Consider the following 15,304-nt stretch of genomic DNA (forward strand, 5'->3'; position numbering starts at 1 on the left):
ACTCATTGACTGAATTGAAGGCTCTTTCTCATCATCTGGCTCTCATTAGGGACCATCGCTATGGTGCTGAGTAGATGCCATTTTGACTCCTGAGTTCACCTAAGGATTCCACTCGGACCTGAAGAGTTGCAAATGTCCTCCCACTGATTTGACACAGAGAGGACGCAGTAGTTTACATCTAAGTAAGAGAAGCAGAAAAGGAGAAAGAAAGGCTTTAAAGTAGTGAGCCCACAACCAGAGGTTGAATGCTCAGACTTCACAAGCCAAGCTAAGGCCCTCGGTAGCAGCTGTGAATGATTATTTGATCTGTTGTCCAAACGAATCTTTCAGGTGATTCTAAATATTTAAGAGGCCTTACGCCTGGCTTCGCAGCTTCTGGGGAAGGTCACTGGGAGTTCACAAAACCCTACCGACGTGTCGTCAGAGGTAGCAGACAACTTTCGGAAGTAGTCTGACAGCGCGTTGATTAGGACATTTCATCAGTCTCAGTGGTCTACCATTCCTGTTCCACACTCTCTCTTTCTGTCTGTCTCTCTCTCTCTCGCTCTTCCTCTCTGTCTCTCCCTCTCCCTCTTTCTTTCTTTTGCTTTTTCATTTCCCCTCTCTGCAGGATAGGACCTGCTCTATTTGCTAGCTGAGGTGGCTTTGCCTGTGTTTGGTCTGGCCACACAGAGCGAGTGGAAAATAGCTCTGTAGCCCTGAGCCTCTGAAGCTTCATTCCGGGCTGGTTTTGCTTGGCAGCTTTTGGCCTGTTTTACTTGGACTCCGGTGCCAAAGGATGAGTAGAAAAAGAGAAATGGAGAGAGTACAGAGAGGGAGAGAGATGGAGAGAGAGGGAAAGAGAGGGAGAGAGATGGAGAGAGAGGGAGAGAGTACAGAAAGGGAGAGAGAAAGAGAGGGAGAGAGATGGAGAAAGAGAGAAAGAGAGGGAGAGAGTACAGAGAGGGAGAGAGATGGAGAGAGAGGGAGAGAGTATAGAGAGGGAGAGAGAGGGAAAGAGAGGGAGATGGAGAGAGAGGGAAATAGTACAGAGGGAGAGAGATGGAGAGAGAGAGAAAGAAAGAGAGAGAGTACAGAGAGGGAGAGAGATGGAGAGAGAGAGGGAGAGAGAGAGAGGGAGAGAGATGGAGAGATGGAGAGAGAGAGAGAGAGGGAGAGAGAGAGAGAACTGGAGGTGGCCCAGAGAGGCCTATTCAGAGATCAAGTACTAGAGTGCAGATGGGAGATGTATAAACCGGTGGCCACTGTGTTTTTTTGCAGCACATGATCCTCTCCGGCATGCCGTGCTCCAGGAGCCGACAGGAAAAGGGGCAGGAACATTCCAGAGATGGGTGCCGGGAATACTGTAACACATGACAGAGGGAGTGGAGAGAAACGTCTGATCATCTCTGCTGAGTGACACCTGAGTCATTTTCATTCAATGAGTCCTCTGCTTTAGTTCATACCAATAATGTTTTCTACAAACAAATACTGCTCATGCTTCTATAGTACATAATGTTGGATGGATATGGATATTGAACAGACAGAGAAAACATAATGACGCTTAAAGGTCAAATAGATAGGAGATTTAGCTTAAAAATGAAATAACCATGATCTGACAGTCCCGAAAACACCAATGAACGATATGAGGTGGCACCATCTCCACAAATATGATTATCTGATGTCTATTGAGCTGAGCTGAGCACCATGATATTGATAGGAGATAGAAACAATGAGCTATGTTTTTACATCTTGTTTTTTCTTTTCTAGACATCAGTGTTACAAAACATAAAAAACAGGAAATTATGACACATACATGTAACTTTAGTAAATGCACATAGCTTGCCAATTCTTATTGGCTCAGACAAAAACCTAAAACGTTCAGGCTTAATTGAGCAGTGCAAGTGGTAGCTCAGACCTTAGACTGGAGGTTACCATTCATGCTAGAGTACGGGAGTTCAAGCTTCTCTCCTTAGAACCATCTTTTTTGCTGAGTGTAACCCTTTTATCTCCAAATAGCTCTACCAGGAACTTACAGTATGTGGTTCCAAATGTTCTCTTAAAACGTCTCAGCCAAGCACACCCAGGTGTCCCAACAGAAACAACTCACTATTTTAGGAATGTATTGACTCGCACTAAAGGAAATTATGTACATATCAATTTTTCTTTTTCTCTTCAAGCCATCTGTCTGTTGACTCCCACAAGTAAACTTTTCCTGCTCTGAATTACAAACTCTTGAGCTAATCCTCTTCCTACCTTCATCATTCTGACATGGGTACTTGCACTCAGCATTTACTGCATATACTTTTATGGGGCACTGCCAAGATTTGCAGAGGCGTTTGCCAAGAGCCTGACGAAAGCTGCCCAATGGTCAGTGTAAAGCTATATGAATTGTGGCATTGACTTGTTTGGTTCTGTGACGTATTTCTACAAAATGCTCTCTGTCCTGCTGTGTTATGTCTTACATCAAGAGAGTTTTTCTATAATTAACCTCTGTTTATTTTTATTTTTTAAACATTTATATGAAACTCTTATGATGTCCACAGCTGGTGACAGTTGTGGCAGCCGTAGAAAATGGTGCAGTTTATTGCCATTTTGGCTATGAGGAGTATCCTTTGTGCTAGATGGGTTAACTGACCATTTAATTGAGGGGGAAAGGCCAACGGGTCATTTTCATTGCTGATGGTCATGTGGGAATAATTTGTTGTCACATCATGGAAAAAGACCCCAATTTCACCTGTCTAATGCATATGACTCAATGCATTTTGGAAAGCAACTCATGACACTGCTATAGGCCCTGAGTAACACCTTCAGAAGCATTACTGAACTGTCTCTGGAAGATGTGACCCATCATCATTGGAGTGTCTGTGTGCGACCATGGCCTGCCACATGTAATGAATGTGAACCCAAAATGGAAGATTTCTTGGAAGAAAACAACACAAGTTCAGTCAGATAAAGATGAGAGAAGATTAAGACAAGTATTGGCCGATGAAACAAAGATGAAGCAAGGAACAGGAGCAAATCAAGACTACGTTATGTGTAGATGTGTACAGTATATAGTAGATTAAGGTCTACTATACGGGTGTACTTCTTCTCATAACATCACATAAAACAGTTTATCATAAATATACTGTATACTAGAAGGCATATGTATTGTTAGGTGAAAAGGGCTTGCTCTTGAAGGCAGATCTTACCCCTAGATGTTACTTTCAACTTTTTAGTGGGCACTGTCCCCTTACCATTTCAGGAATTAGACTCCATAGAGGAGATTTCTTATTAAACCAACCAATGAGATGTGACGGCACCCCATCATTCTAATCAATCACAGCCACCCACGTCCGGCCTGGCCTCACACACACACACACACACACACACACACTCAGCCATGCACATGCATATGCATACACACACACAAACACACACACACACACACACACACACACACACACACACACACACACTGTTGGAGAGGATGGGAGAAATAATGCTAACTGAGCCCCTGCGTGCTGTTTGTCTCTCCGCATCCATTCACTTAGTGGCCCTTAGCAGCATGGGGGCCCATCACACTGTCTGTGCGAGTGTGTGTCTGTGCGTGTGTGTGTGTGTATACATGTGCACGGCTGAGTGTGTGTGTGTGTGTGTGTGTGTGTGTGTGTGTGTGTGTGTGTGTGTGTGGATGTAAAGGTTTTACAGGACCAGCCTGGACACTGGGGGGGGGGGGAACGGGTCAGATTCCTCTGCGTCTCCTGCAGGGACGACCATGAAAAAGAAAGTCTTACAAGGGCTCTGCTGTCCTGGGCCACAGCTGCTGTCTGAGTACCTGCTTAAACACTGAAATGGCATCCAGAGGAGGATGAAAAGTGGAGTGGAATGGCTTCTCTGTCTTCGATGTTGTCGCTTGGAAGGTATAACCGATTCTGTTACAAGATGTGCTGTTTAGAGAAGGTTTAAATGTACTTTTATAAACAGCAAACAGCATATCATTTACCAGATGTCATTTCAACAGCAGCTCATTCTGCTGTGTGTGTTATTCATGCTTTAGTTTCCCTCATAAGTTTTCCCTCATTCCATCGCCTCATGAAAGAGGATTCTGCATTACTTAAAGAGCTCAAAGTCCCACATGGAAACATTTGCCTTTCCGGAACCCACTGTTTCCAGCATAGGTTTTAGAACCCTCCATTGTGATTCTGAACTTGACTCAGACAAGACAAAGACAATAGGCAAGACCATATCGAATGGTTCTAGACTTATTTCAAGAGTATATCCGTGAGAGGAGCTACAGCACACACTGTGTGCATTGTATTCTTCTCTGGGAAAAAATCTAGAAGGAGGCTACACAAACACAGGGGCGCTGGAGCTACTGTCCTTCAGCACCTTCTCTTCCATTATTTCACCAGTCGGGATTTGGCTAGTGGAGCGGCCATGTTCTCCTCCTTCAGTCCTGACCTTTCAACCTCCCAGCGTTCTCACAGCAGTCGAGCATGAATGGATGAAAGGGAGAAAGATCTGGAAAAGTAACACCAGTCAGCACAATCCTCTTTATTATGACTAGCCACCGTGATGAGAGTTGGGTGAGTTGGGGAGGAAGATCTTTTTTTTATTTTTGCAATGAAAGTGAAGCCAGCATGCCTCCCTCCTTTCCCTCCTTCCCGTCTGTCTCTCTCTTGTCTCTCTGTCTTTCTCACACGCAGACACACACACACACACAATTTCTCTCCCATGGTGGAAAAACAAAGGCAAACTACATCTATCTCCTCGCCGTGATTAGGGCGGTCGAGAAATGTTGAGGTTGTGGTTGAAACTTGAGAGAGGAGGATTTGGAATTCCACAGGCTTTTAAAGAACAAGCTTCTGCTTCTGTTCATTGCACTGATTCAGCCCCAACATGCTGGTTTTGAGGGAGTGGGGTCGTGTCAATCACACTACCCTGGAACACGGAGAATGTTCTTACCTCTGATTGCCTCCAGTTAAAGTTTCAGGTCAACTTTCGCATCTTGACAATCACTTTCGTTATCTCAAGAGCTTGTCATAAAATGAAGTTGGCTTGGAAGGGAAAGTATACATTTTTACCAACACTGCGTCACAATGTATCATACGTTTTTTACTCACAGAATTGTAAAGTGTCCCCAAGACAAATCCAAATGTTGCAAAAAAAGAAAAGAAGTGAACTGGATGCGTGTGTGTGTGTGTGTGTGTGTGTGTGTGTGTGTGAAGTGAACTTCCTCATGGAAATAACATACATACTCACAGATACTTACCGACTGTCTGCAGATCGTGGCCCACATTGGCAGTGTTAGTAAGGTCTCTGAGGTATCCATGGCGATGATGGAGCTCTGTGTTTGGCTCTACGGGTCTGGTAAGGAGAGAAAATATTATTGCTGACTGCCTTTGTGCCAGGAACGTTACAGTGCCCATACATTATGGGCCTGGAAAAGCTGTATGATTCTTGGCTTGCCCTGCGCGAGCTTCTAATGTGTCTTTATGGGTGAGATTAAAAGGTAATGTCGCTGTCCAAAAGTCAAACCTCTGCGCAATAAAGCAGCCGAATGAACTAAAATATAAAGAGCCCCAGTCCAGGACCCTGCAATTGTCTGGACATTTATCTTTACATTTGGTTTACTTAGGGTGTCATGTTTACATCCTGACTGGCAAACTGAAACTTTGATGCATGCGCTTTAGTGGAAGCTGCAGGCAACTGGGTCAGAGAGCCCCTGGTATTTTGCCAGTATGGCCAGGCGCTTAGTGAGAGGGAGATCAATTGTGAGGCCAAGGTTTTTACGCCATAACCAGTGGTTTACCTCACCATAAACTCACATGACAGGTGAAAGGAGAATAGAGATGCTTCATTCCAGAAGTGGTCACGGCTGATTTGTAAGGTAGAAAATCTCCCTGTGTGGTGTAAGGTGTGTCTATAGACTGAAATAAGACCTAAAATGGTACATTTTGTCTGTGTGTGTATTGTATGTGTGTGTGTATTGTATGTGTGTCTAAGTTTACGTGATGGTGTTGAAGATATATCATGACTCAAATCATTCTTGGAACTCTTGCTAAGCACATCTAAAAATCGCCACTGCCGCCACACTCGCTCTCGTCTCCCTTCCTATCACCATGCCCCCTCACTCACGTTGAGCGATCCACAGCCAGACTGGCTCTGCCACAGTCCCTTTCCCAGCCCTGGGAAAGCTTTGAGCTGCGGTGTTTGGGCACACGGTTGGCCTGAGTTACTGCCACCTCCGAGACGGGCGTTTGTAGCCCGTGAAGCTGTGGTAATTGATGTGTGGGCTTTCATGCAGTGGGCTTTCATGCAGTGGGCAACAGTTCCGCTATTTCTCCCCGGGCCATATAAAGCAGTCAGTCTGAAAACAAGCTTTCTTCTTCCAGTCATCACTCATTAGGTGTGTGTGTGTGTGTGAGAGAGTGTTTAGGATAGGTGAATAGATGGTTGTTTATTGGGCATATAAAAGATTTACTGTGAAAACATTTATTCCAGTCTTTGTTTAAATATCTACTATGACCACTGCAAGTCTGTGATCATCTTGCTTTGAACTAGAGGCGGCAGCCAAAGACGATCAAAGCGATACTGAAAAGAATGTGAATGGTGTTTACATGGCTGAGTTTGTGAATAACACTGACAAATTTCTCTTCTGTCCCTGTCATCTCAATAAACATGGACTAGACAATGTGTCCCTCTGAAGAGAGACTTGTGTCTAGTTTGCAGACTCTTTTGTGAGCTATTTGGTATTTTGTTTTTACTCTGGTGCCATATTAGAGTCCATCGAAAGTGTTGGTTGAATTTTACTGGTCGAACCGGTATGCTTGCTTTTTCAGTGTTGTGTACATGTGTGTGTGTGTGTGTGTGTGTGTGTGTGTGTGTGTGTGTGTGTGTGTGTGTGTGTGTGTGTGTGTGTGTGTGTGTGTGTGTGTGTGTGTGTGCGTGCGCGTGCGTGTGCGCGTGCGTGTGTGTGTGAGAGAGAGAGAGAGAGAGAGAGAGAGAGAGAGAGAGAATGCATGGCACCACAGTGTGTGTGAACTAATGGTTCACTCAGGTGAACTAATGAACACAAGGTGTTAGCTGTATGTAAGTATTTAGGCTACTGGCAACTTTACAATATGAAGCATTTATTTATTTATATAGTTGCTTAACAGACCATTCACAGCAGTATAGTTATTAGTGCATGGTTTCCCTGCCGTAATGAGCCGGGCCCAGAAAGAAATGAAATGCTGCTCTGTGAACAGGGAGTAAATTGAAATCAATCATTTGATTCAGTGGCTGTGAATAAATGGGCAGACTCATTCACTTTGAAGTAATCAAATAAATGACACTTTCAATTCACTAGTGGAGTGATTATGACAACCCCCTTGCCTCCTCCAAAAAAAAAGAAATAAAGTTTAAAAAAAACATAAGTCTCCTGGAAAATTAAATTAGCCTTTTTTTTTTTTGAAGGACTGAGACGTACTGGCTTTTGCCAACCTCCATATAATAACTGTAAAACTATTACAACCTGAAAAGTGTTGGTATTGGCAGGTTGTCAGAGCAAATGCAGTAAACCACCGCCTCATTGGATATACTGTCTGCCGGATCCGTGCTATTGGATTTCAACACGTTTTACTGCCTGTCAAAGTCCAATCCGAAACTGATCAGGAGTGTAGAAATACATTCTGCACAGACACAGACACTGTGTAGTTACTGCATAGCCCTGGCTAGTGAAGGGTTTGGACAGATGGATGGATGAACGAAATACAAATATAACTGTCTCTTTTGAGTCTGTTGCGTTTCCACATTTTTCTCTCTTTTTTGGTGATAAGACTCCAGCTGAATGTCTGTGGCATGCTTTCTCTTTTCTCACTTCATTCGTATCCCTCTCTCTTTCTAGCCCTCTCCCTTTTCTCTCAGAAACCTACACACATACTATGCCCACTAAACTGTTCAGTGGCTGTAATTTCCTATAACAGGCTTGAAGTACTGGTGATTTGCAGCTATAGGGAACTGTGATATATATTTGTAATACTCTTTCTCTCTCTCTCTATCACACACACACACACATACATGCACATATACAAAGAAGGACCATATTATAAGTAGCTTCTTGTTTTGACTATGCATATAGGCATTTTAATACCACTGTGCATTCGGAAATGATCAAACACCAAATGCAACATCTAATACAACAATTAGGTGCTTTTAATGAAGAAAACAGAGAGACATCTTTAAGTGTACTTCTTACAGTTCATAAATGGAAAAGAAGTTTCTGTCTATCAGCATTTGTCAGCTTCAAATGCAGACATGTAGTTTCTATACACATTACAGTCCCTACATAATCCTGACATGGACCATTTGTTATAAGGCTTATTAAATAATGGTTTTGAGCAACTTGTTTTTAATTACACGTTTTGTTCGGAAAAGAAGTTGCATAATTTGTTCTTGTTGTGTTTTTTTTTTTTTTTTACAAATTTGTGCAAACCAATGGGCAAAGTTATGTTTATGGTAAACCAATGCATTGCTTGTACCCCGATGACAAAGTGCTTTTCAAAATGCTCCACTGGTTTCTTTGTAATAAGGGTTGATGATGACAGGACAAAACTATATTATGAGTAAGGCCTGCTCCCATAGGTCCTTCTCTACTCTTACTTACCTGCTATGAAACATGATTCCAGTCACAATGACTAAGATAATATTTCTGTGGAGTGGATTGTTTTCCTTTCATTTCACACAGAGAAATGTATTGGGCTTTTCCCTCTCCGTACTTCTCTCTCTCGCACGTTCTTTCTATCCATCTATGCTGCTGCTCCAGCTTCTGGGATCTGTGCCAGAAGCATTAAAAATAAAGAAATGAGAGGCATTCTATCCTCGTCAGAAACATAGTAACGTTTTTGGGAGAATAAAAAGAACCTCCAGACAACTTGAGAGTAATAAAATGCACATTCCCTTATTCCAACAGATGAGACACTTTTTATGTCAAACAGTCCATCGAACCTCCAGACTACTTATTTACTTTGTTCAATGCTGATTTATGTGCTGGAGCACCTTTTAGAAAGCTTGCTCATTGTATTAAAGGTAGGTCTTTCTTGGATTTGTGTGTGTGTGTATGTGTGTGTGTGTGTGTGTGTGTTTGTGTGTGTGTGTACCTGCCTGTGGATGTGTGTGTGTGTGTGTGTTTGTGTGTGTGTGTACCTGCCTGTGGATGTGTGTGTGTGTGTGTGTGTGTGTGTGTGTGATTTGTGTGTGTGTGTGTGTGTGTGTATGTACCTGCCTGTGGGTGTGCTGTAGTGTAAGGGTCCGTGCAGTGAGGCGTTGCGACATGAACAGGCTGCAGTCTAGATTTGTGTTCTGCTCCTAATTGGGCCTTTGCACAGAAGATTCACAACTTCTTTGTCTGTATCAGCTTTTTGGTCAGTGCAAAAAAAAGCCTTTCTGTACTTTGATGGAGTGATATGAAAATATAATCAAATATAATTATCAAACAAAACGTATAATTACTTGCAATGACACATTAAACCAATGGCTTAATCTGTACTCATAAAATCTTTTTTTACTTTAGATTATTTTTGGGGTTTTATTGGAACACATATTTTCTAATGACATTTTCACTTTAGCCACCTCAACTGAATCATCTTTTGTATAGAGAAGTTGAAAAGCCCTTGAAAAACCAGTGTAAGCAGTCTTCAAAGACCACAGGCATTACCTATGAGGACAGATTTCAAACCTTCTAACAAACCTCTTGTTTTAAGCTGATATCTGACATGGACGACTAAAACACTGAGCATGTTTTTATTCACAGCATTTGAGGCGTAATATAATACTGCCCTCTTGTGGTATTAATTCAACGGAATGTATAAATGCTGCCCTCTACTGGTGACACGGAGGACCATCATCCAATTCAGGTGAGAGGTGCATCCTTATTGGACTTTATTTTCCTCTCTCCCACCTGGGTCTTAATGCCTCAAGCAATAATAACATTGTGGTGGTCCTTCACTGTTACCTTCACACCATGACCCACGTTTTTCTTCCCACAATGTTTTATTGTTAACATTCACAAACACACTGTTACTCAAATGCCATTATTTGATCAACATAATAATAATAATAATAATAATCAGACGAAGAAGAAGAATATTTTCTGTGCCAAAGGTGCTTTCCGGAGTACATCAAGCTATACGATGAAATATAACTAAATGTATATAAATACAAAGAAAAAAAACAATTACACAATTGTATACACAATTACAAAAAATGTGTGTAAAGTCAACAAACAAAGGAGGCTCCATTCTGGCATCTAAAAATAACATCTGCTGTATAAAATAGTACAGAGGCATTGAATGGACATGGATTCACATTTTCTCACACTGCTCTTTGTACTGTGTTGTCTAATATTACATTCTAATGTTATTCTCATAACAGATGTTTACGTTCTGCTGCTATATTCAAATTTTGGATGTTTTTACTTTTAAAGTCACAAAAGACAGTGAACCACCCTGCACCTCCCCACACTAATATAAGGTGACATTTGTCAGATGCTAGCATATTTGCATGAGATATTTACATGTTATTTCCTTATTATCTGTACCATGGTAGCCAAACCATACGAAATCTCTTGATGGCATCTACATCCAGTTATTCACAAAAGTTGATGTTATAATGCCATACAAAAGCCACTCCCATAACCTTCAATGCATAAACTTAAAAAAAAAAATCAGTAATCATCGAGAAAGAAATGATCAAAGTCATCATAATAATCAACATCTTCGATTGCATACTCATCTGTTGTGCTGTAAGTCACTTCGATTGATTTAAATTCAACTTTCAAATGTCTCCCCCCACCCCCCCCCCCCCCAGCTCAGGCATACCCACTCTGATACTCACTCAGTGATACCTCAACTGCATCTGCTGCATAATCAGTTAGATACATGACTTCAGCTCCTTAAAAACAAAGGAAGAAATCATGGTAACACTTTACTGTAAGAATTATCATGAAATCAATTCGATTAATTCAAGTTTTAGTTTTTTATCTCTGTGAAAAATGACACACAAGAGGTTTTGAGAAACAAAGATTTATTTCAAGAAAACACAGTGCTCAACACTGTCCATTAACAACTATCAACAAACTGTAACATTGGGCATGATAGGTTTAGAGCAGAATAGATTCAGAAACAGATACATTTTACATTAGACATTGGGTGTTTGACAGAGTAGGCCCCACTACTTGTAAAGAAATGTAGCCCTCCTCTCTTTCAAGTTGGCAAATTTCTCAATAACTCTCTGGTTAAAGTCAAGCATGTCTGTGACAAGCCTTTGTTCCATTGAGAGCATGGCTAAGGCATTCAGTCTCTCCTGAGTCATGGTGTTCCTGAGAAAGGTTTTAACCCTTTTCAGTGTTGAAAAACACCTCTCAGCCTCAGCAGTGGCCATGGGAGTTGTGATGATGATCTTCAACAGTGTTTCTGTCTCTGGAAATACCTCAACTAGATTATTTTCCATGAACAACTGGAAAAGATCCACAGCACCATGACAGGATCGGAATTCGACTGTGCTATAGATGAGGCTAAGCTCTGTCTTCAGCTTACTTCCATTGAGCATCGGATAGGCCTTCAATGTGGTGGCCAAAGCAACGTCAGGGAATACATTGAGGTAGTTTTCAAACTGAGGGCCCTGCAGTAAGGTGGCACTGATGAGGTGGTCTTTGAAGGCAAAGCGTTCCCTGGTGTGTCCAAGTATGGTGTCACATACCTACAGATAAATATATATAGAGAGAGACAGAGACAGACAGATAAGTTGTGGGGAAATACCTACTACAAACAGGCCTCATACTACCTCTAGCTTGACCAAGGGTCATACCAGGTATGGCCATATAGATGCTAATAACCTTTGGCTTCAACCATCTTGTCGTGGCTGCAGACAAAAGCCAACAATCAGAGTCTAATAGCTCTGGCTCCAAGACACACAAAGCCAGGAACTAGGTCTGATGGCTCATCAACATAGACAAAAGGCCAGGAGCCACCTTGATGGCTCTAGCCTAGTGCTATGAGACACACACACACACACACACACACACACACACACACACACACACACACACACACACACACACACACACACACACACACACACACACACACTAACTTGTGGGGGTTGAATTGGTATTTGGTCTTTTAGATAAAGTTATAGTCTGATATGATATTTACCCAAATCTAACAATTTCCAACATGTGTTCTGCTGTGGGAAAGATAAAACATTAAACTCTAACACAGGCATCTGCTGATTTTGACACTCACCTCTACAGCAATCCTTCTAAGCTCATCTTCCTTGACAGCCCGGCGCTTCCTCGGCTGCTCAGAGCCACTGTTTTCCTCCACCACCAATGCATGGATTGAATCTCTGTAAATAAAAATAATAATACTTTACAAATCATATTTGTCTTATTGCTATGGTTGATGTAAAAGAAGAATGTTATGACTAAGCTTACAGAATAATAACAATAATGAAATTACCTGATTTTTTGTATTTCCTCTTGGAACTGCTGGAGACATCTATTTATATGGACTGAATCTATGTTTCTCTCCTGGAGCTTGGCATAGAGGATGTCCACGTGTGGCATTATCCGATGAAACAGTTGAAGGAAGAAGTTGAAATCAGGATCCTCCAGTAGCCTGATGTGGCCTCCTGCTTCTTGGCTGGTCTTGTCATCAAAGCCACCTGATGCTCGAATTCTTTCAAAACATTCCATGAGGTCATCTCTGTGCTCAAACACAGTATTGACGGCACGGCTGTGAAAGTTCCACCTCACATTGCTGGCTGTTGGCAGTCTATGGGCCACTGCTTCATCAAGGACAGCGGTCCGCTTGGAGGATCTTGAAAAGAACGCAGCAAATCCACCCAGGTCGGAAAAAAAGTTTTTGACTTTGACTATGTGAGAGGTGGCCTGTTGCATTATGAGATTGAGCTGATGGGCATAGCAGTGGATATAGTGGGCAGTTGGGTAGTCATCCTGGATTCTCTTCTGAACACCTGAAGTGGCACCCCTCATTACACTGGCACCGTCATATGCCTGGCAGATGAGTTTACTTTTATGCTCACCTGGGAGGATGGCAGCAAGGCGTTCTTTTAATGCCATGGCAATGGTCTCTGCTGTAGCTGACTGCAGAGGGATGAACTCAAAGAGTCTTTCCTCCAGATTAGCACCATTGATATAGCGAAGCACAAGCACAAGGTGGGTTTGTGTGCTAATATCCATGGTCTCATCTGCCTGGATCGATAGAAAATCGCTGCTTTGAACTTCACTGATGATCTTTTCCCTCACAACAGACAGCATACAGTCAAGAAGCTCATTCTGGACTGTTTTGGAGGTCCCCTTAAACACAGTCGCGCTCTCGAGATGCTCTTTCAGTGCACTGTCAAGTGAGGCAACGACGTCCACCAAGCCACGGAATATCCCTGGGTTATCCGAGTTCTCGCTCTCATCATGACCACGCAGGGCCAACTCAAATGCACCACAGAACTTCACACAGTCTATTATTCTTGAGAGAATAATGTGTCTGTTTTTCCTAACTTCTTCGTTGTGTTTTCGAATGCCAATTCGGTACCCTTCGTCAAGCTGCTCTGCTATACTCAGTCTTCCAAAGAGGTTTAGCTTCAGGCTGTTATTTAGATGGCTGCGGCAAGATTCGTGCTTCTTACATTTCTCGGCAAAGTGCTTTAGATCCCTTGTCCCCGTTGTAGTCCAGAGTGTTTCAGTCCCAGGACTTTGGAACAACAGACAGGGAAAACAAAAAAACGCATCACTCACTGAACAACCAGCTAACCAGCTCCGCCTAGCATACAGGCTGTAGGAGAAGCTCCGGTTGTACGTCCTCCCGCGGTCAATGGTCTGCTGCTGAATGTTTAAATCCGGACGTTCGGGTCCCAAGTCTTTCACTCTCTTCTTATCAACATCTGATCTTCGATTAAACGGTGTTACAAGTAGAGATACCACAGAGTTTTCAGTCGCCGATTTCGCCATACTCACAAAAACAAAGTCTCTGCTAGCTATGCTGCTCTCGTAGATGCTTGGGATTGATATGGGATGTGATGGTCTCTGAGGGTCTCAAAAATGTGCGCCCCAGAATCAAACTTTCAATCCGCCAATGAGAAGCTGTCCCTGCTGAAATGACAGCGAAAAGTTAGCTAGCTTCCTAGACTTCCATGTGTCCGGCGCCCCTACAGGATGGAGGGGCTTTTCTCAGTGATGACGAATGGCAATATATTATGTTTGGTCACATTTAAGTGATTGTTGACAGGGGCTTACGGTCTCCCACACACATTTAACGCGTAAACACGGTACATTTGTTATTTTAATTATTTGGTATATAATGTTTTTATGACATGTCTTTTGACATATTTTCACCTCAAAATGTTAAGGCGGCGCCCTAGCGTCCAGTATTGACGCACCGCCACTGAGTGGCAGTCATGATAAGAGTCGCTCGAATTCTTTAAATGCTTAGAAATGGTGCTTCGGGGCTTAAAATAGAGATAATATCGCCCCACAACAACCCAATCAACAATCAATCAACGTGGCCCACATCAATAACATCCGCTCTCACATAATTAGTAGCCTTGTGCAGACGGATTCTCTTAGCACCGCAGTTGTCCTCATGAATTCTACTCAACATCTTTACTTGACCTCATGATGTTTTCCATTGCGGTCAATGAATAGTGGTTAGGAAAAGTCGATAGGACCAAAGCCCATGTTTGTCGTTGAAGAGTTATTGGTGGTTGCCAGTTTTCAATGTTGCGTCACGTTAATGTGCCGGTAAACCGTAGCAATCAAATTATATTTGTTGAGCAATGCTGCTGTATTCATAGCTAGAGTAAAGTCACGCTAGGAGAAAGATTACACATCACAAACACACATAATCTATGGATTTTTACCGATGTTGACAAACAAAGCCTAGGCCTAGTATCGACTGCTGTAAAACTATAAGATGTAGGCCTACTTCTGTTGTCGGTCGACTGTTTTGCTTTGCTCGTCACCCTGACGTCTTCACTCTCGTTTGACTGTTGTTGCAAATCAAATCTCATTCTATGAATCTTAAGGAACTGAGCTGTGTCTGATTAATCTGGTAAATTGGTGAATACGTGATAAATCTATAAAATGTTTTTGCCGTTTTATTTTGTGTTCCCCATTACCATTATAGTCTAGTAGCCAACTAGGTGAACCCGGAAATGTTGAGTACACCAAAGTTTTTTTGCAGAAATGTGAAGTATGGGTCCCCAGTATACAGAAACTGCCGGATGCTAATTTGCATATGTTGAGCAATTTGCATAATTTGCATAATTAGCATTATTAGCTTAA

The 15,304-nt window shown here is 42.4% G+C and overlaps 1 protein-coding gene across 1 annotated transcript; it reads right to left on the reverse strand.

The window, feature by feature from the left end:
* Positions 1–11,098: 11,098 nt before the first annotated feature.
* Positions 11,099–13,470, reverse strand: LOC116220998 (zinc finger MYM-type protein 1-like). Its single transcript, XM_031569952.2, has 3 exons — positions 12,465–13,470; positions 12,249–12,351; positions 11,099–11,703 (listed from the first exon to the last, which is right to left on the reverse strand). Exons 1-3 carry the CDS (start codon positions 13,283–13,285, stop codon positions 11,176–11,178), a joined length of 1,452 nt encoding a protein of 483 aa, XP_031425812.1. The 5' UTR covers positions 13,286–13,470; the 3' UTR covers positions 11,099–11,175.
* Between the last annotated feature and the right edge of the window lie 1,834 nt (positions 13,471–15,304).

Source organism: Clupea harengus, chromosome 7 (genome assembly GCF_900700415.2).
Source record: "Clupea harengus chromosome 7, Ch_v2.0.2, whole genome shotgun sequence".
NCBI classification, from domain to species: domain Eukaryota; kingdom Metazoa; phylum Chordata; class Actinopteri; order Clupeiformes; family Clupeidae; genus Clupea; species Clupea harengus.

Excerpts from the sequence above, each read along its gene's own strand:
- LOC116220998 (XM_031569952.2), bottom strand. The coding sequence starts at position 13,285 with ATGCTGTCTGTTGTGAGGGAAAAGATCATCAGTGAAGTTCAAAGCAGC. Across the intron at positions 12,352-12,464 it reads GAGGAAATACAAAAAATCAG|AGATTCAATCCATGCATTGG; the intron begins GTAATTTCATTA and ends TTTTATTTACAG. Across the intron at positions 11,704-12,248 it reads TTAGAAGGATTGCTGTAGAG|GTATGTGACACCATACTTGG; the intron begins GTGAGTGTCAAA and ends ATTTATCTGTAG.